We start from the raw sequence: 23,145 nt of genomic DNA, 5'->3' as shown, positions 1-23,145 counted from the left end.
ATTGCCGATCAAAAAATCCGATCAAACGCAGCTCATGCTTGGCTGCCTCGAGACGAAATGGCAAAAAAGTTCATTTGTTTAATACGCGACGACGTCCCTCCGTCCAAAAGCATGACTCGCGCCGCCTTGCACGCAACCGCGCACGCTCGCACGAGCTACATTGACTCCAATTGAAACGCGCCGCCAGAAAGGCTCCCTAACGCAGCCGCGCCTCCGCTGCGAGCAGAGGGGAGGGACGCAACACAAGGCTGCGAAGCATGAGCTGCGGGTGATCGGATGTTTTGATCGGCAATAAAAGGCTTTGATCGAATATTCTGACCACCGCAGATGGTGTAAACATAGCATTGTCTGCTGTGTGGGTGGAGTTTGCGTCTTGTAATACTGTACATGCCGTGAAAAGGTACCTTGCGCGGGGAGCATGGCCAAAGGTTTCAACTTTAATTTACCAACCAACTAAATCTGACATTCGAAGAACAACCAATTGGGAAACTATGGTGAGTTTACGACGCTCACTGCATTGAATAAAGTCAAGGCGGACACAGCGCAGTAAAAGTGGCATTATTGCCACAGGCATTGTAGGTCACTTGTGGGCAACAGACCCACTATCATTCTAGAATTCACAAAAAGATTTACTGTGACTTTTTTCTCGTTGACAAATGCACAAGATAGTTTGTCTATGCACAAGACAATAAAGTTCCTGAGTCGTTTCAATTTAGGAACTCATTGAATAATTTATTCAAGTGAAGCCTTCATGTGACTATTTTTTCTACTTTGATTATATTCTGAACCATGCAATGTTTAGGTGGCATGTTATTTATTTGACTTTTTACATAATTAAGTATTTTGAGACTGCTGATTATGTTGATATGTTAAAAAACTGCTACTAAAAGCTGGCAAATTTAAGTTTTTCAGTTATCTTTGTAACTGAGTAATTGTTGTATTGTGCCAGTAACGGTTTTGTATTTCTTCATGCTTTTGAAAATATACATAGATTTTTGTCAAAATTACGGCAATAATATGGCTGTTTTTCTTTTCAGATAATATTGCATAATAGCAGTCACCATAAATAAATGGAAAAAATATACAGATATTCCATGTGATCAGAATCGGTATCAGCCGATCTCACTCATGCATGATCGGTATCGGTATCGGTGTCATAAAACGTGATCGGAACATCCCTAATATTTAATATCTAATCTTTGGTACAGAAAGTTGATCTGATGTGGCAAAATACATTTGTAATTTAACCATTTCTAGTTCAGTAGCTACTCTGGTTTCCTCCCACATTCCAAAAACATGCATGGTAAGTTGATTGGACTCTCTAAATTGCCCCTAGGTGTGATTGTGAGTGCGGATGTTTGTCTTTGTGTGCCCTGCGATTGGCTGGCAACCAATTCAGGGTGTCCCCCGCCTACTGCCCGAAGACAGCTGGGATAGGCTCCAGCACGCCCCGCGACCCTTGTGAGGATAAGCGGTGTCGATAATGGATGGATAGTTCAGTAGCCATGCTATCATACGATACTATAGCAGCGGCTTGATTGTAAACATTTTCATCACGGCTCAAGGTTTTATTACAACATTTTTCCCAGTTCATGATGCTTTGCAAACAAGAGAAGTGAGTGCTGACTAATTAACTGAATGGCCCAAGTTCTTCACATCATGAAGCATCAAATGACTCACATAATGCCACCAAAATGAATCAACAGTAGTCTTTATAGTTAGTTTCACAACAAAATTATGAACAAAAAGAAGAGTAAAGGGATGTTTCCATTCTTTGATTCCTGCGCTTTGAAGATAAAGATCGTTTTGCATGAGAGAATATCGCCCTAGTAACTTTTTTTTTTTTTTTTAAGTCATATGAGTATTAATATGTTCTCTGTATGTCTGAAATGTGCCAGAGTGGAAATTGAGAGCTTTGGAAATATGGAGACTGACATACTTGAGAGAAAATGACTATACAGCCATTATTTTTGCTTCATTTAAGCATTACCTCATGGATTTCTTATAGATTTAGTAAACTGACGCTGGTATTTTTTCAAAGTGATAGAAGAGAGATAATTGTGGCCTGAAACTGTCACAACACTGCAGCTCAGATTAATTGCACAACCACCTGATGCCACTGTGATGCAGCTTTTACATGTCCTGGTCTTCGAACCTTTCGTCGCAACTCTTCCATCAACCCTGCACAAGCGAACCCACAATCTCATCCATTCCTAACATTTAAAATGTGGGTTGCTGTAAACCGGACACGAACCAAGATGACTTTGAAGCAAAAGACGGGGTACAATCTGAGCTGGTGACCAATTACAGGTCAATTATAGACACAAAAATAATTGACTCTTACACCAAGAATCTTCAATTAAAATATTGTTTTTAAACTGTGGGAGTAAAACACCAAAACACAAGCTCACTCATTCCACTCCCAGCCCCTGATTTGCTCATCCAATCCCAAACCTCACATCGCAAATGCACGGATGACGCAGTTTTCAGTCAGTTAACACCAAAGCTCTCATCGGTGTAGAGGCAGCGGCCTACGAAGTAGGTAACTTTCATCTACACGCATTCACCCGTCCAGACTTCTGACACACCCACCCCGCATAATCTGGGAACAACCAAAGAGACGTGACTTTAAATCTGAGCCTGGCTGTAAATCACGGAGCATGGAGCAAATGTCATAGAAACCCATCTGATAAATAGAGCACACTTTAAATATAAGCATGCCTTACATAGCAGATGTGTCAATGCAAGTGGGACTTGTGTCCATCTAACACGTTACATTTTGAAGGACAATATGGTTTTTACTCTATGTGAAACAAATCCACTGACAGTAACTGAATCAATGCACCTGCTGTTCAACAAAACAGCTGGTCCAACCTTCCTTGCATCACAGACCGGGTGACAAAGAAGCAAATAACACCAAACGATTCAATATTTTATATTTTGGTTGATTCATATATAACAGACAATCGTGATTTAGGTCATTAAATTACCTGACATGTTTCGGCGTGTACTTCCGCCTTCATCAGAGTGTCACTGATGTGGTTGTGACGCGTCTTTATCAGCTGATGTTCCATGGGGGCGTGACCTAGCTGTCAAAATTGACAGGCAAGTCACGCCCCCCGCTGTCAGTTCACAGTGACTTGCCTGTCAATTTTGACGGATAGGTCACGCCCCCATCGAACATCAGCTGATAAAGACGCGTCACAACCACACCAGTGACACTCTGATGAAGGCGGAAGTACACGCCGAAACATGTCAGGTAATTAAATGACCTAAATCACGATTGTCTGTTATATATGAATCAACCAAAATATAGATAACAAGGAAGACAAAATGAACTTAATACAACGATTCAATATTTTGCTCAGCATTGCATCATTACGATTACTGTGGTTGTTTTGGGAACCCTGCACAAAAAAAAAAAAAAAAAAATCATCATGTTTGAAGCAGAAAAGCCCCAGGTGAAAAAAAGTCTGCTGTTGCCAATATTTTTTGCCATCTAATAGGATATAATATATTGACGTCTAGCCATTGCCGTAATGTGCAGCTGGGCGTTCCGCCTATGTGATGGACCGGTCCGTCTATCCATCACTGACGGACGCCCATTTTGCTGATGATTGACGAGTGGCTAGAAAAAAATTTAAAATCGACAGACTAAGCATAGACGGAAGTCCCTTTATTTAGTCCGCCATTCGTGAGTAGTCTGTCATTAGTCTATTTTTCATGGCGAGGCTTCGATGGCTGAGTGAGAGACCATGCTGTGAACAGGCTTCCATAGCGCTGTGAGTCACTATTTCTATTCACATACCATCCAGCAGAGGCGCTGTGCTAGTGAAAGTTTAGTCGGACTTGCCGACAGACAGCTGTTTAAAATTAGAGGCGGCCTATAGACGTGTACTATTTTTAAAAAAAGGTGAATGACGGACGACGGAAGGGTACCCACGCGGTAGACGGATGGCGAATAATGGATGTTTCATTTGTAGTCAAATGCCCCGCTCTGGCAATGTGGTAGGAACACATTACAGTAGTTGGGTAATCACTGAGTGGTATGTGCCAGGTGTGTCCTGCACCATCAGCATGAGTCAGCCTTCGCCAGGCAGGCGGTTGACTGAATCAAAATGTGCAATATCATGTTTTGGCTTCACGGGGCGCTGGACTTACAAAAGCCTCTGGTGTGTGGAAGCAAAGTGCTTAAAGCGTAAGTCAACCCAAACATATTTTTTTCAAGAATATGTTCCCAGGAGGCCCACTACTTGAAACATGGCATTCTGATTAATATTACGTTTGTGGAGTATAAATTAAGCAGCAAAACGCACTTGTTTTTAGCCATCTCCGGGGGCGTCCATTTTGTCTTCTGTCGACTGAAAATGACAGCACAACTGCTCACAACGACCAATCACGGCTGACCTGTTTTCTGAATCTGAGCCGTGATTGGTCGTTGTGAGCAGTTGTGATGTCATTTTCAGTCGGCAGAAGACAAAATGGCCGCCCCCAGAGATGGCTAAAAACGAGTAGATTAACACTTATTCCACAATCGCAATATTTATCAGAATACCCTGTTTCAACTAGTGGGCTTTCATAGAACATATTGTTGTGTTGACTTCCGCTTTAAGTCTGTGAATTTAGTGTGTGAAAGCATATTTTAGGGTTTCTCCACCCAGAATTCGTACCTGGCATGAGGATGTGTAAATATTAGATTTGTGTGGACGTGTGGCCAGAAAAGCATTCAGCTCGATGACTTCCTTTTTTATTTTTTACTGATCATAGACGGTAGAATATGACCCTAAATCAATCATTACATTCTTTCTGACTCACCCAGCCCGTAAACAATCATCTCTGCAGCTAATTAGATACGGCAGCTAACTATTGCCTATTGTACTGTATCCTTGGCCCACTTCTAGTGTCGGTATCACACTGTGATCACTTGTGTGAAGTCATGTAGGTCTTAATTAGAACTTGTCTTGAATTTGCAGAAGTGGTGCTTCAATAGGTGGTCTTCCCATTTGGGGGAGGTGAAAAAGGCATGTCTTCTTTCATCGCATTGCCTTGCATCCCAGGGCTGTCGGCGCCAGAAATGTTATCAGCGTGGCCTTGACAGCCTCACCACTGAGTACACATCATTTTCTAACCCACACAGCCATTGAAAGGTCCCTTGGTGAAGGTGACTCCAATCCTGTAAAAGGCAAGTGTGGCAGCAGATTCTCTTTGCCAGACAGGATTGAGACTGAATCAACGGTTCAATGGCTGCCTTGTTTTATCTCTCAGTGGGACGTTTCGTGTCGGGTTTAGTCTGTGTATTCAAGCCCTTCCAAAAATTTCAGGGAACCAAAACCTAGTTCTGCTATTCATGGTAGCACTAGCAATTGATAGTGTGTTTACATGCTAAACTATGTTTCCCCATTCTGTCTCCCCCCACACACATGTCTATAATTGTCACTTTGGGAAAAAAAAAGCCACTAGGAAGAAGGGTTACAGCTTCTTTTGAAGTTTCAAACTTGGTTTTCCCTGGGGGGATCTAAACAGAGACAGCAGAAGGTGTAAAGGGAACTTTCTGAACATAGAGCAGGAATAATAGAAAGCTTGTTATCACAAACTTTTGTGTTTGTTGTACAGCAATTAGGTCAGTGTTTTTAACCAAATATTGACTGTGATCATATGCTCAATTTCTGTTTGAGCGGGTTATAAAAGTGGAACCTTTAAACTTGGAGTTCAACCAAAGGTTTAAAAAAAATCTCTAAGTTGCACAAACCCCAAAGTTGAAATTGCCATACTTAAAGTCACAGACCACAACGCGGTTAATTAATCAGTCGAAAGATTTTAACGGACAACTTTTTCAAAATAATCATATTCGGATTGAGTTTTGCCAATTACGGACAGGTTTTTACTGTCTCGTGAAACTGTGAATGTTGTTCAGTGTTGAAATCATTCAGAATGATTTGCTTGCCTCATTTGTCCACAAGATAAATCTCTGACTCCATTCAGTCCAGGAAGCATCTCAGGAGACAATGACGTGTTGTCACAGTTATTGCGTAGCTATGCGAGAATACGGCCATAATTTACAACAACATTGGCTGGTTACCGGGTTACAATTTAGTGCTGCGGAATCTCCTGAAAATGGTATTGCATTTACAGCAAAATTTGCTTCGCACTATCAACAAGAAATGGAGATTGAGAACAACACATAACACATGTTCTTAAATCCACTGTGTATAACAGGAGAACAATTTGGGAAAGTTTCAGTATGTTTGACTGTGAACACTAATTTCTTGATGGGAAATTTAACTTTTTGGGAAGCTCTTGGAAAGGGACTAAGAAATAGATTGTCTTCCATTTCAGTTTAAATCTCTGTACATTTAAATTAATGCAAGTTTGTCAAAGATGACATGTTTTGACATATAAGAAAGGTGTCTCTGTTTTTTATTTTGAAATCATCACTTCCCGTCAAAGAAAAAAATGGAGTAGAAGTAACATGATTAAACCTTAAAGGGCATTGTTCATATAAACAAAAGATTTTGCCAGTAATCTCTACTCTTGCTTAAATACCGCATGCAATTGTGACATAAATCTAAAGATAAATTTATCAGTTAGTGTATTTTTTTAAATGTGTTTTTCTAATTGAAAATTCACCTCTGTTGTTAAATTAAACAACTAGTGTTGTAAAATCTTTGTTGTTGGATTAGTCTCAGCGTTAAAGTGGAAATCAATACAAACAAACAATGATCAATTATTATTCTTGACCATTTTTTTCAAGAATATGTTCCCAGCAGGACCACTAGTTGAAACACGGCATTCTGACTAATATTGTGTTTGTGGAATGTGAGTTATGCAGCAAAATACGCCCCTTTTCAGCCATCTCAGGGGGCGGCCATTTTGTTACATCTGTCGACTGAAAATGACATCACACATGCTCAGGGCTCAGATAACGACCAATCATGGCTCAGCTTCAGAAAACAGGTGAGCTGTGATTGGTCGTTACCTGCGCCATGAGCAGTTGTGATATCATTTTCAGTTGACAGAAGTAACAAAATGGCTGCAGTAAGTACTGATGCATCACTGCTAACTAACTACTAGAGCAATCAGAATGAGAAAAAGGTGTTTACTACAGCAATTGGAATGGGGAAAAAAACTTATTTGATATGTGATTTGTGTGACGGTGTATTAGTTTCATCCAGCGAGAGGAAAAAAAAGACATCGTCATGACAACACTCATTCTCATACATTGGCCACCGTATTCGGAATAAAGTTAAATAACAAAACCACAGTTTACTGAAAAGTGTATTTTCCCACTCATCACTGTAACATGCAGACTTGTGAATTTATTCATGTTTGAGTGTACCCTGTCGTCACACAAATAAGCCGTCGTAGTTTGCGCAACATGCCTCGGGAATACAGGCTGGTTATGAATGATGCGGACTACAAGCGTGTAAACTGAATTTTAACTGAACATCCAGGCTGTCAGGTTTGACTTGCACGCTAAAGTACTGAATGTGTGTGTGCGTGTGCGCGTTTATATTTGTTGGTTCAACTCGGCGACTGTTTTCTGAGTGTGTGTTTGAGCTTTTGTTTAGCATGCTTGGGCGGTCGCCAAGTTATCCTCGTAATCCTTATGGCTCGTAGTGGAACAGAACTGCTCTTCACAGTGACCGTTTTGGCACATCTAACAATGTTATTCCCACCGACGTTAGTCTTGTCAACGCCAAACCATTTACAGACTACGGACAACGTGGACTCGCGCCTTGCTATGCCCGCCGGACACTCCTCCATATTTGAAACACAGCCCAGCTGCAGTGCGAACACGTGACTGGGTCCTGCCTGCTGATTCGGCGAATGATTATCACTTCCTCTGCCGTCAATGCACACTGATTTGCCAGGATTTCAGCATTTCCTCATAGTTTGCGGCCATCGACTGATTTATTTTGCTTTTCGAGGCAGTCTTAATACTCCATAATATAAAATTGCAGATCGTGAACTCTAGATTGATGATGATATCGTTAACGATATATATCGCCGACCCGTCGTGCACATATGTCATATCAAAGATGAGCAATATGATGACTGGACTGGATACAGAACTTGAATTAAAAGTTATTGTGAATCAGTGGTAACGTCGTAATGAAAGTGATTCTGTCCTTGGATAGAGAAGAAGGGAAATGGAATTCATCCTGTCATGACTGAAGCCCTTGAGGTTCCTCTGCATAATATTTATTTATAATAATAATACTATGACTCAATTTCTACATATTGAAGGAGGATCTATAAAATAATCTTTTTCTGTGGCGCGTCAGGTATTTTTCCAATTGAAAATGATTGTGTTGTATTTTATTTATAGCCACGATTTCTGAAGATGTTTTCCCCCTTGCAAAACCTTGACACTCTCACGATTCTCTTTAAATGCCTCAGGGGAACGAGTGTGTGGATTATGGCTCCTTTTTAAATCTTATGCTAGGAGACATATTCCTAAGTATCTCTGATAGTTGTGCTGCTTGATTGAGCAAACTCAAAAGGTTCATAAAGAAAGAGAGAGTGTGCAGGAACAATAGAGTGATGCTTGTGAGAGCTCATACATTGTGGTTCCATCCATTCGACTACTTCCCCTATTCTACCAGCCTTGAGGACAACTAGTTCACACTGTAGAGAAGACAAGAAAATAGAGGGATGGAGAACATGCATTTATATTACCCAAAGAGAGCAACAGAGATTGAAAAAGAAAAGAGAGACCATGGAAGGGGCGAGGCGGCAATCTTTCCCCTCTGGGGGGCGTGAAAGTTCTCTGATAACATCCAGGCCAGAGAACAAGGGCACTTCCCCTTTCACAGCTCACTGTGAGGGCAGATAAGACCCTACCGGCTAAGAAAGCTGCATTTGACTGCTTCATCAAATTATAACAATGTGAATACAGCAAATACAGAGGGGCATGCCAACAGAAACATGCAGTATAGACAGTAGAGATTGATGTTAGACTGACTGAATTCAATAAATTACTGTGATGACTGCTTACAACTTTTACAACCGTATTTAATGGCCTGTATTTGATGTAATGATCAAAATTCATTAAACATTTACTCCCTTTGTTTTTGAAACAAAATTGAAGACATGAACATTTGCCAACAACCATTTCTCAGAGATTTTTCAATTGTGCGCATTTATATTTTGCAGAAATTGCACTTCATTATTTCCAGATATGGGCATACCGTCCCAGGGTCGGAATGGTTCGTCCGTCCGTGGCCCCATTTTGGGGCGACGAAGGACCAGAAGGTTTTTTTATTTTTAAAGGATGTACTAAGCAAGGACGGAATTGGGTTCATAACATAGAGTCCTTTTTTTAATTTCTTTTCATGTGCATTTCCTGCAGTAACATTGCTCTCACAGGCATAGCCTGCACTCTAGGTGTTCGACACATGTAATACCATGGATTACGCCACAGGATGCCCATTTCACTAACAAGGAAAAAGGGGGATAGCAATTTTGTCTTGTTAACATGTAGAACATACCTTATCCCTTTGCATGTGAAGTATGTCCTTGCCTGGAACATCTCTAGAGCCTAAAAAATCTCTCCAAACCGTCATTCATGCTCGTACCAGCGCCGCCGTACACTTAAAGCTACAATCCAGAAGTCCAGAAGTCTTTCGTTCTCCTCCTAAATAACATTACGTGTATGTATTTATTATTATTATTGCAAAATAATGCAATATCCAACGCATTGCGTTATAATGTATACGTTTTGCAATAAAAGCAATCTTAAATATTCTCGTGATGTCCCCTGGTGTGATGCGTAGTCTGGTAACCGACAGTGGTTGTGTTGGCAGCTAAATACTATCATGGTCGATACTAAAACAGTTGTAAACAATTCAATCCACTCACGATACCCTCAGCCGGTAAGTGGATGTGAATTGGAAATTTAAATAATGTTCATGAATTATGAAACCTCTGCCATTAGCATCTCTTAATCTCGTGCTTTAAAAGGGTGAGGACGGACGGGGTCGGAGGATGATTATTTTTATGAATAAGGACGGAGGGACGATGATGGAAGGGGGCCCAGGTAAAAGGGGGAAAGTGCCGGGATTATTTCCATCCCGGTGTCTATCACAATGGCCTTCCTTTCTGACTCCAAAATGACAGCTCAATTCGCATTAATACTACACGGCCCTGATAGTGTTATTGTTTGGTCCATCAGCAGGGCAGACATGCTGACAACCTGACATTTACTGCGGAGCCTTGCAAATAAAGTGAAATTCTTTGACTGAAGGGCATATATGGAATTTCACTGTCCAGGAAATGCATGAAAATATGCATCTTCTATTCCACAGATCACTGCCGGCTCAGCTGAAACAATGAATGACTTTAGACTGTTATAAGACACCTACTTGTCATGTTGGATATGATGCTATTCATCCTGTCAATGCTATTATAGCAACACAGTCAATTTATGAGCATAGGCGGTACGCTGCTTAATCTTCCAAATGACCTCTAAAAAAACATAAACCACAAACAATGGCCAATAACAAACAATACCCAATCATGTATTCTTTTTAAATCACTCAAAATTGCTTCCTTAAACGATCCTTAATTGTCCCATTTTATACAGAAAACATAGACTGATATGAAGCAGAAATTATTCTGACCTTTATAAAATCACCGTGGGAATTAGTTTTCACGCTCAAATCCAGTCTGTTAACAAAATGAGGGGAAATCAGTGCTTCTCTGCCCTTCCCAATGCTATTAATTTGGGAAAGCAGCTTGAAGGGAACGTGACCCAGAATAATCACCTTGGTCAAGAGGTGCACCCTGGCTTACTCGGGCTTGATTAATGGTCTCTTTATAGAAGAGAACTATATAAGTGATGGAATTTCACTAAATACAAATTCTAATTTGGGCTTTCTTATGGGTTGGGAGAAATGATCAATTATTAGATGCAAACAGGGGCAACTTGCGACTTGCTTGTCAAAAACACGGAATGACTTGATTTGACTTGGTACCTAAGTGATTCGACTTGACTTAGACCTCATGACTTGAAAAGTCATCCTGTTTATAGTTTTAAATTTGCATATGAACACAGTTTGCCTTTTTAGGAAGGAAAGCAAGAAAGGACTATAACAGAGGGCTTTTGTTCACGCCAACCTGGCAACTCGGTCAGCGTCACTTGTTAGTGTGATGTGGCAAGGTAAACACCAAAAGCGTCAGATCAACTCCGAGGATGACTAATTTGAATTAATGGATTATTTTGTCCATGACGTTGACAAAAATCGGATGGAAAAACGCATGCTTTGCAACGCACGGGAGACACAACAACGACAAACGTCTAACTTCATTCGTCATTACAAAACACACAGAGAGGTAAGCCAACCTTACTTTAGCTAGCGATACAATTTTTTTTGTAAAATGCCCAGCGATGCTCAATTCTAAACCAATGCCCATCGCAAAATAACTGTATGAATGGACAAGGTGAAGACGAGTTCCTGTCTCCTCATGAAATTTTCAGTTTACAGTGGGTTTTTGTAATAGGCACTCTAAAATGCAAATTTTTACATAAATTATTTATGTGACATTTCCATTTCAATCCTAAAATCATATATTAGTGGAACAATTATCTTCCAAAATGGAAAATATTTTTTGAAAGTACTCAATATGTTGAAAGGCATTTGAGGATGTTTTTTTTCTTCATTTCTTTCAATAAACTGTGTATTTGTGGTGGCATCAATAATCATTGTCTGGTTAAGTCACTCCCAATTTGATTGTCTTTGCAGCAACCGGAAGCCCATTATGCAATTATAAAACTTCGGTTGTCAGTAGCTCACTTGATTACACTAACATAGTGGTATTTTACAGTTTGCTGAATGGAGGAATTGTTATGTCTTGTGGTGGTTTAAATCAACAAGGAGGAGGAATAACGGAGTGAAGTGTTCCATTTTGGAGAAAAATGCAAGTTATTGATGTCTAAAGGTTTATGCAAAAGCAACAACTAATATCAGTATACAGTGACAGTCATAGTAATTCTAGAGGATAGGACATGTACTGTATGTGATCAGAGTTTGTGCTAACATATTAAAACATGTCAGCACAGCCTTTTCATTATAATCAACTGAATAAATTCTTAAAGAAGTCAACCCCCCAAAATCCTTTGCAATAATATGATCGATGCGCCTTTACTCGTGTAAACATGGCATTCTGATTAATATTGCATTTGTGGAATATGAGTTAAGCAGCAAAATTCAACAATTTTTAACTTATCGGGCTTCTGCAGCAGCGAACCATTAAAATAACCATAACCATAAAATAATGAACCATTAAAATTTGTGGGTGCACATTTTGTTGCAGAACTAGCTGTATTACTTTGGGCAGTTTCCACTTGTTCATTTCCTTACAGTGAGGTAGGCAGAATTTGTTTGCGCTCATATTTGTACATATTCTGCCCTCCATGAACGTGCAGTGTTTATTTCAGAAGACGGTTCTCTAAATGAGAGGAAAAGTATTCTCGCTTCAAGCTGTTTATTTGTCACCTCAAGCTTCTGTCGACTGAAAATGACATCACAGTTGCTCAGGTAACGACCAATCATAAGGGAAATGTGCAACATTTGATGTAGGGCCGGCCATTTGAAAGTAAAAAAAATTTTAAAAATCTGTAGTTTTGAATTGGTTCCTTTTGTATTAGTTTACATCTGTTCACATTACACCTCACTCATGCTTTGGCCCAAACTACAACGAGATGAATCCTTGGCATATTATTAAAAATCCATTTAATCCCATTTAATCCCAAGGACATATTTTTCATATATATATATATATATATATATATATATATATATATATATATATATATATATATATATATATATATATATATATGGCTGGCGTCGGGTCAAAAACGTGTACCTCCAGTAGAGTCACGTTTTAGGAGACCCCGAAATGGCAAGTTTGTTCAACCATTAGCATTCTATTGTGAAAGAGAAAAAGGCATTTTTAACACTTTAGATTGGTCAATAATGTGTAAAATTAACACCCATGCTTGTGGGCTGACCAATAGTATAGATTTTTGAAAAAAAAAAAAAAAAAGACAGACGGCTGTTTAAAATTAGAGGCGGACCGGCCTGTAGATGGGTACTATTTCTCTCACCCGGAAAAAAAGCCGCATGACGGACGACGAAAGGGTCCCCGCGCTGCAGACGGATGACGAATAACGGATGATCAATTTGTAGTAAAATACCCAGCTGTGTATATGTATATATATATCCATTATCCGATCCACTTATCCTCACGAGGGTCGCAGGCGTGCTGGAGCCTATCCCAGCTGTCTTCGAGCAGTAGGCGGGGTACAGCCTGAACTGGTTGTCCAATTAACCTACCATGCATGTTTTTGAAATGTGGGAGGAAACCGGAATACCCGGAGAAATATATATATATATATATATATATATATATATATATATATTTTAATCAAGAGGCCACCTATAGTCGTGGACGCATGCCGCCAGTTGCCCATCCCTGCACTATATGGTAGAAGATACACAGTTACCTGTGGATCCACTTCTGCTCAGTGGTGTGGTGAGAGATATTATATGATGTGTTCCTTGGTTCACAAAATGTTGGGAAAACAGCATGAAAGGATGGAGCTTGGATACATGCCCATTTGTAGCCTGTTTACTATGCCGAATTCCTGTTGAAACTGAAGTTATCCCTCTGACTGCAATAGGGGTACCCGGTGTGTATAAATGTACACACGGTGTCATTAGTCACTCCCTATATTACATTTATTGTCCACTTGCTGGCGCAGTACAGCAAATGAAACATCATGACGTTTCCGCCTGTGAGTGAACCAATTGGATGGAAAGCTTCAATGCTTCATCTCACCATCACACTAAATGTGGAACTCTGATACATGACCACCTGTTGAATATGCAGAATGTCTGTTATTGAAAATTGGAAGTGAAGAGGCCTGCAAGCTCAGTCTCTTTGACTCCGCAACCCGGGAAAACAGAGCCCAGCATGTATAAATGTACACACTCTTAGAAGCACACAAACATCTTTGCAGTTGTGAGATTGTATGTCGAGTCGCAAATGAATAAAATTGATTACCACTTCTGCCAACAGAGGTTGTCATGTTAGCCTGTATGTTAGTCTCTCGTGATTTCCATGAAACATTTTAGACAAACCCCATTGGTGCAGATCCAAAAAGTAGACATTATATATTTTTTCATTACAGAGTTTTCTTTCTTCTCTCTCAACCACTTTGCTGCCACCTACAGCAGAGGGGCAACACCTACCACAATTTACTGCATTCTTAAAAAGGCTGGTTTACAAACGCTCTTCCAAGCACTCTTTTGTTCCATCTCTTTCTCTTATTTTCATTTTTACTATCTGTTAAATTATCATAGTGTTCCTTTGCCAATCCTGAAAACCTCAATATGGGTATGAAACAATATCCAGATAGTCACCAATTCTAGTTTTTTGTTTTTTTTTGCAGGTTCCTTTACTATCAAAATGTATTTATGCCAAGATTATTTGATCTGTATTCCTCCTTTTGTTGAAAAACAGGAGCAGTGATGTCAAGTTAAGCCCCCACAGTAGATATATTGTATTTAGGAGATAGATATTATAGAGTTGGCTTTGCAAAGAGTTGCAGAGATCTTTGGATTGCCTCTGTGTAGAAGGCCTCCAGGGAGTGAATGTTGAATGCAATACAAATAAATATATACGCTAAATAAATAAATAGATATTGGTAAGGCAAAATTCTAAATGGGGACAACAAAAATAATAAAAATGGGCATGTTGTGAAATGTGCGGTATTATAAAGACTTTCAGGTGCGATAGTTAAGGATTTTGCATCACTCAATTAATCACTCTCTCTGCACAAGGTCTTTGCTACAGTGTAAATCAACCTCAATCTAAAAAATATTATCAAAGATGCTAAGATCATGGGAACAAGGTGAAAAAGAACAATAGAATGGGCCAGTGACTTATGTGCAACACAGTCAAATCTCTCTTTTTATTCTATCTGAACTCTCAATCTACATCAATTACCACTGTTGTGGGCCAGAGATGCTTTTTTCATTTACAAAGTCTTTTAGTGAAAAGTGGCTCACTGACAAATGCCAAGAGAAACCCAGTTAGTGGCAAGATCCATGACAAATAGTAAATCTGATCTTCTGGAGAGTCAGTATTGATCTCCCCTCTACCCCCCACCCCTCGAGGGTGGGGCTCTGTGTTGTTACGTTCTTCCCACTGTGGTATATCTTAAGGCAATCGCCATTACTGCTGCTAGCAACATGGTGATAATCTGGATGTTGAGATTTGAATGTGTGGGCATGTATGGAGTAACAGGTCTGCCAAGGCTGTCACAGCCCCACGCCTGAGCTTGCATGCAGTATGTGTTTGCTGAGTAGAAATGATCCCTCTCTGATGTCCGGTACACTTGCATCACCCTCACTACACGCAACTGCTCTTAAATGGACATGCTGTAGGTTTTCAGGCTCATCTGATGGCACGCAAGTCACAGAGAGAGTTATTGTTATTTTGAGAATTGTGGTTTAATTAGGCAATGTTTAATAAGGTTTAAGTAATTATAGAGGCTGTCAATGATGGAGTAGTGGTACGTTGGCCTGACATTGGTGCAGGCCGCATGGGTTCAGTTTCCACTCAGTGATGGCGTGAATATGAGTCTCTATATGTGCCCTGCGATCGACTGGCGAGCAGTTCAGGGTGTAGTATGCCTTTCGTCATTGTGGATAGGCTCCAGCACCCCGCAACTCTTAACAAGATAAGCTGTGTAGAGAACGGATGGATGGATGGATGGATGGATGGATGGATGGATGGATGGATGGATGGATGGATGGATGGATGGATGGATGGATGGATGGATGGATGGATGGATGGATGGATAATTGGAAAGCGGTTACTTTTGAAGAGTTCTTTTCCAGAACGAGAAACTCAAAATTAACAAAAGAATATTATCTTAAAATGCCAATCTTTTGTTGAACATATTCAGACTAAGCCATTAAAATTATTTAGCGCAATAAAGTTTACAAGTAGGTGACGATTACATGTTTTTTCTCACAATCAAAATTGATTCATAGCCTTTTGGGAAAGAGCTCTTATAACAAGGAGTGTATATTAGGTTAAGTGTCGTGGTCCAAAATGTACATGCTGCAGGAACAGTGGTAGTATGATTTATTTTATTTTTTTTAACCTGTTTACATTTTATGAAGGCATCACTTATTCACGACCACCAAGCTTGGATGCTTAGCTCCCAGTGATGGCAAAGCATCACATTATAAACTCCCACAGTGGGCAAAAGTCTACATAAGACAACATTTTTTGTTGTTATTGAGAACACTTGTTGCTGGTGGCTAATCAAGTTATTTTGGCCGTGGAAATCAACCATTTATCATGCTTAACTTAATTTTCACGATGGGATTAAAATAAACAAAAAAAAAGGACAAGTCTGCGGTTTATCCTTTGGTCGAGGTTCCGCCAAAGTTTTTGTATCTGTTTACTGTAGTTATGTTAACTTCCCCCAGCTGGATGGGAAGTGGGGTGAAATCAACCTGCATATTTGTCCGCTGCTGACCTGGTGTCAGAGGTTGGTAGCGGGGTATTGTGCCATGATGTAATGATGTATGAATTTAAACACCGCTGAGTTGCTGGCAATGATATTGCCACGTATCTAATTATCTTCATGTACGAAGCTGCAACAGCTCCGTAAATGAGGCTTAAAGACATGGCAAAGTCCTGCTTTTGCGAGTTCTGTCTGAAAGGCACGAATAAATAAATGCTGGTTACCTTCTGATGCACCAATTCTAAAACCTAGGAACCTATGATGTCATTTTTGTACATCTTTCAAACAGCTATAATTTATTCACAATGTTGTTGAAAATGCCTTTATTTACAAAACTTAATGATCCAACACCCATAAATGGCTTTGTCATTTCTGTACAAGTAAACAAGTTGTTTTTCCTCCACTCTTGTGCTTGGCAACAGTGCGGTTTCCAGCTTGAAATAGTATACACATCTTGCTTTCGTACACTTTTTCACAGGGGCAACCAGTTCTGGTCCTTCTGGATTTAGCAGACTGCTGTGCAGTGAGTATTTATGACGTTGGAGCTTACAGACGCACAGACATCTCCGGAGGATAGAATCTCAGAGAAGCAACACAGCCTATTTCACTGCAAATTAGGTTAATCATGCTCCAGAGAGGCCTTGCTAATAGCCCTCATAGAAGCTATTAGGGTGGCACCTAAATTACATGAATACAGCAATATCAGCGGTGCCACCGTTACGCCTCGACATCTGTGAAGACGTTTAACTGGCAGGAAACAACTGGATCGGTTGTATAGTAGAAGTCACCTCGCAACTATTTTATATTACTTATACTGTATGTTGTTACCAGCTGACTTGGTTGAGAGGCAGGCTGCATCCAGGACAGCTCATCTGTTAATCAGAAGACTGATACACAGACAGACGGCCATTCGCATTCACACATATGGGCAATTTCAAAGTTCTTGAACCAAACATGGTTTTGGATGGCTGGAAGGAAGGCAGAACCTACTTTCTTTTTGAGGCAAAAGTGTTAACCAATCTTCCTAATTATGCCTGCAAATCCATTTTGTTCTGTTATATTGTATTGTTAAACCTGAGCATATATTCAAAGTAGCACCCAAATCATTCATCTGAGTCTACCAACTTTCTTTTGTTCTCATCTGTTTCCTATATTTAACTATCCTTTTGATGTGAAGAACTCCTACAGCGCCCACTTGAAAGGCAACTGGTGTCTCTGCCAGTGATATTTTTGCAGTTGCGTTGTGCTGTATACTCTTTCCAGTGGCTTGGTGGGAGGAGGAGAGCTTGGTGTGATGAATCTTGACCGTGGAATAATCATGGAATGTGCTTAAGAATGTTAATAATGACTAATGAAGGATTAATCCCTCCTGGTAAGAATCTAGTTGCATTACAGGTTCTCCCCAGTCACTTCTACAGGTGATATGTTGAGGATTTTCTTTTGTCTGTCTGTCTTTTTGTTCTGGATTTTTTCAATGAAGAGAAATATATTTTTTTTATAAATATTAGAAGAATATAATCTTTTTTTTTTCTGTTTACAAACAGAGCGACTCCACAATGTCTCCTTTTCTACCTCACGGAGTTGCTTTTAAAACACATCTTCTGCCTTTAATATAATTGCAATTGCTTTCTTTCTTTTTTTCCCCTGGGATAATGGCTTCAGAACTGACCAACTTAAAACTACCTCATATTTGTTATCAAGTCCCTGAATTTATATAAAAGTTTGGTATAGGTGATCATGCACATAAAACTAAATCGACAATATGCTATATGTTATCTATTAATGAACATTAATGCTCATCTCCAAGTTTGCTAATGACAGTGCTGTTGTAACACCCACAACGTTCTTTTGTCTGTCTGAACAAGGAGCTAGTAGTTTGTGTCACTGAATATGTTCATGTCAGATACAAAGTTACTGACAGCTGTCTGACTAGTAATGATGCAGCAGTTGGGGTTTGATGGTAACAAAGACAACTGGGTTAGTACAACTGGCATCAGTCTGACAAGAGTACATCCTATCAAGTTGACAAACAATGGAAACATTTTAATTAACTGAAAACCGGTAGATCACCACCTCTGACTAGTTTATCTGAAACCATCGTACTTGCACGTTACCTTTTACATAAGCATTCTATATGTTTGTCTCCAGCGAACACCATTTCCCTGTGAGGTCAGCCTTGAGATGTTCAGTATGTGCCATGCATGCATGTAAATGATCAGCTATTTGATCTGAGAGCAAGTATCTAACTGCTGGTAGAGGTTGCATGTATCACATGTAAAACTACCCAGAGCAACATTAGACTTCACGAGGTGGAAGTATGTGGTCTTGTCTTCTTACCCACCCTATCTATCTTTGCTTTTCTAGACAACAAAGAGGCATCCAGTAATGGTGTTGTTGTTTTCACCCGGTAATAAGCTAGATAATTGTGCGTATGTGGGAGTGCGTGTTCCCTCACAGGTGGGGAGTAGACCCAACCCCGAGTCTTGAGCGCTGCTCGCGCCGTTACATTGGCGACCCCCAGCGTTCAGGTTATGAATTGTTAGCACCAACGAGATTCCTTATAAAAATAACAATAATAATGATGAATAATAATAATACTAAACAATTAATAATCAATTATTTAAAACACATCAATATCAGAAACACCCGATTTGAAAATAGTTACAGGACATTTATTCCAAAAGCTGTAGCTGACTTAAGACTTAAGTATTAATAGAGTCCTGTTATAAATCAGTCTCTCCTAGGTTAAGTGACGTATTTTAAAAACAAGCCTTATCGAGCAGAAGACCAAAACACGACGCACATTTTCAAATCGACCCAAGCATTAATTAAAGACATATACTTTGTTTATTTATTTATTTTTAATGGAATCTTACCTGCGTGCGACACTCCGTTTTATCCGCATGGTCTCCTTCTCAAATGCCGAATCAGTCCATCGGGTATCCTCCCATTTAGATCAGCGTTCAACCAAAGTCGACAGTGGCTAATGACACTCAAGTGACGGACTTTTCTCCATCTAACGGTGACGCCAACATCATTTAAGGCATATCCACTGAGGTGGCGCACATATAATTCCTCCAGCGATGCCAGAAAACAACCTCTAACTTATTCTACTAGATAATAATCATCAGAGTAGACGGAATGGGAGAAAAAATATGGGGTGCTAATGTGCGCGTGTAGGTGGGCAGGTCAACCGGAAGCCAAAAAACGAACCCTCAAACTTTGCCTTCATTTCTTCACCCCCTCTCAAGGCGAAGAAGACTAAGGGAGAATGGGGGGGGGAAACAAGAGATGTAGTCGGCATCTTCGTCTGCTCTCTCTCCTACATCGTTCTCAGGCTGGTAAACGTCCAGAAATGTTGACATACAGCTGGAGAGAAGTCATCGCGAGTTAGGGGCTCCAGCATCTTTAAATATGAGGTAACATCTCTGGTTGGGGTAACATCTCTGGTTGAGAGGTAGGGGAATTAAAAAAAAAAAAAAAGATTCAAAATAATAATAAAAAAAAAAAAAGAATAAAGAAGGGTGACGAAGGAGGTGGTTGCGATTGTTTCGGTGGAGTTGGGGCGAGAAAGAGGATGAGAGCGTGTCAGTGGAGAAATGGAGCGAGAGAGAGAAAGAAAGGCAGCTCCGTCTCCTCCCGCCGCTCGTCTTCTTCTCTGCCGCTGACAAACGAGCTGCCTGCTGAGGCTCGCGCCTCCGTGACGTCATTTTAAAGCCAAATATGTCATGCGCCTCAGCCTGTCACATCAAACGAGAGCGCACAATCATGGCACATGAGGGGCGTTTCCTGAATCCCTGGGGGCCCCAAGCCAGAAGGACCATGGAAGCTGTCACGCCCCCGCCCTCCCAAAAAATACAGCATAATAGATAAGCAAATATGTTTTATTAAACAAATGACGTAAAAGCGTTGGTGGTGGAATTAAAAAGTACACGGCCGTTCCAATTAACAAAGAGACGTATGTCCTTTGGAAGAACGTTCTTAGTTCTCAGAGTTCAACGTGAACATGGTAATAAGCTGCCAACAAAAGTGATGTCGTCAGCCTTGAGTGTAAATGTTTTTAAATCCAGGTTAAAACTCTGCTATTTTCCCCCATACGTTTGATTAAAGGGATACTTGGGTCAGGTTGGCCACGTTTTTCACCAACAAGTTCAGTGTATATATTTTTCGATCCGGAAAATTAAACGAGTTGTCATTTTCTATTTTATCTCATGAATTTGGAGAAATTAGGAAATAAGTTAAAGCATGAATAACGCCCACTTTTAATGAGGAATATGGCCACGCCCCCTTCCATTCTCTCCATGTCTGGGTGGGAGTCACGACTGGAACCGATCGCGTTTTTTCCATTGGAAATCATTGTACATAATTTGCTTATAACGTCCAAAATCAATTGGCACCAACATTTGTGTAGACATCCCTACTTATGACGACTTCAACATATAAGGGTCAGCCTCTCCATGGCTGGCTTGTATGGGGAATGAGGAAATGTTGACATGAGCAGATGCACAGATGAAGCATAGAGGCTGGGAGGACGCACACACTCGCACACTGCTTCTTTGCGGTCCACAGTGAGGACGTATGAGGCATGAAGCACCAGTCGGGATATTTACAGAGACTGAAGTGGGAATGAGTAATTTTGCACATTAATTTAACAAGGATTAGCACCATTTTTTTCCACTGTAGGCGATGTTAATACCTACACACCGTCAGCTAGAAAACGTCTCAACATAGCAGCTCTGAATGTAGTTCTGAGTCGAAGATTTTGTATTCCGATTCTCCCGACGACAAAGTAGAAGGCCAAGCTATCAGACAGCTCGGAATTCAACCAGACCGCTTCGAGTCTGAAGAGCTAATCCTACTCCCACCCCGGACGCTGGCGACGAAGATCAAGAGAGACGACTTGGCAACAATTGTTGGTGGGTATTGTTATTGTATTTCTTAATGTTTAAATGAATAAACAAGATGGTATACTGCTTGATATATATAATACATGTAGTTTTTCAACTGCTGAAACATAGTTACATAGTGACATAGAGTGCAAAAAAAAGTTTGCTTTTGGGCTTGGTCTGTGCAATTGCAATTGTTTTGTCAAATACACTGTAGACCAATGTTACAAATCACTAATCTGTGTGTTTGTTTTCGGCCCCAATCACATTATTTAACTTGATACAGCCAGTTTTCATCTGCATCACCACACACCAGCTGCATGGGCAACGTGCCTGTTTTTCATACATATGACAAATGCCCATGCAATAATGTGCGGCACACATACGTCTACTATTATTTGCACTAGTACATGCACTGCAATTTCACTATTATTTTTCAGCTCACATATTCCTCTATCCTGTACTAGCTACTTCACTTGCTTATTTCAGTGATAATTTCCGAGACTCTCACAGGACAAATTAGAACATTTGATGCATGTATGAAGTACAGTAATTGATTTCATAAGATTTCAAAAACATGAATATGATACTGGGATGAGTTTTCATGTCATTCTTATCACTTACTAACCCAACATGAAATATGTACTGTATATACTAAATTACAAAATCAAATGTTTTCCTTCTACTTACGTTTTTATTCTTACGCTTCCCTTCTTCTTTCAGGAGGAATAGGCACGTCGCCTATAGGCGGCTGGTGAGATGGTGCTGGCAATTCCTGGGGTGCTCAATTTGGGTACTCCTTCCATCCTGCGCCGTGACCAAGATCAGGGAGCCAAAGAACATCGTTTCCTCATGTCTTCTATATGAAACCTTTTATTTAGTGTGTTTCTATAATAAAAATATATTTTGTAACTACTTGTACATTTCCATGAACATCTAGGATCAGATAATGTTTTGCTTATCACACTTCATGTACACAATAGATACAGAGATAAAACAATTCTGACCAAAAAAAAAAAAGCATCGTCTTTATTTGAAAGTCTGAGGTGATTTCTTTTCATGACTTGGCTTGCTTGTTTGGATTGAAGTAGCTTCTGTGTTGCTCGACGAGTTCTTCCTTGCTGAGGTCTAAGCTGCTTGTTAGAGGCGGTGGTGATGGCTTCCTCTCTGACATGTTGTCCTCTTTTGTGCGCTGCACCCCAACCTTCACCAACTCTGTGATGTATCCCAGAAACAAAAAAACATAACAAAACATTAAACATTCTTAACATTGATCTTCAAGTTCCTTTAGCAGTGTTCACACTTGTCTTGTGTAACAGGTGTGGTTGTTCCCTGTTGTGTTCTGGTTGTGATGAAGTAGTGTTTTATTGACCGACCTGTATACACACAATGACACGTGAACTTGCGTGCAACTCCGACAGCCTTGCTGGCTCCCCTCGGCCACACCAAGAACGAGAGTGCCATAGAAAACAAAAACAGCAAAATGTACAATAAAAAACTATACCTGTGTACAAACAATGATGTCGTCAGACTGATGTGTCAGTCGAGCAGACAAAGGCCAAAGTCCCCGGCCAAAAATACTCTTAAATCACTTCTGAGTTTTTTTTCCGGGGGGGAATTTTAGTGTGGACAACATTTTTTTAATGCAGACCTATCAAATAAGTGCCAATGTTCATCCCACCCAGGTCTTCAAAATAATTTTAAACCGAT

At 40.2% G+C, this 23,145-nt stretch overlaps 1 protein-coding gene across 2 annotated transcripts in view; it reads right to left on the bottom strand.

Annotated features, from left to right (window-relative positions):
• The window catches only part of ajap1 (adherens junctions associated protein 1), a 49,693-nt gene extending 29,501 nt beyond the window's left edge, over window positions 1–20,192 (bottom strand). The window contains exon 1 of one of the 2 annotated variants that reach the window (XM_086049356.1): window positions 19,426–20,192. In XM_086049356.1, coding sequence (XP_085905482.1) covers window positions 19,426–19,454 — 29 coding nt within the window. In that variant the 5' untranslated portion in view covers window positions 19,455–20,192. Of the gene's footprint in view, window positions 1–2,990; window positions 3,050–19,425 lie in introns of those variants that run through there. The other variant, XM_086049367.1, reaches the window with a different exon arrangement.
• Between the last annotated feature and the right edge of the window lie 2,953 nt (window positions 20,193–23,145).

The sequence above is a fragment of the Filicampus tigris genome, chromosome 1, assembly GCF_054856515.1.
Source record: "Filicampus tigris isolate MCC_2025a chromosome 1, RoL_Ftig_1.0, whole genome shotgun sequence".
Classification (NCBI taxonomy): domain Eukaryota; kingdom Metazoa; phylum Chordata; class Actinopteri; order Syngnathiformes; family Syngnathidae; genus Filicampus; species Filicampus tigris.
This window is presented reverse-complemented; position numbering and strand designations above follow the sequence as displayed.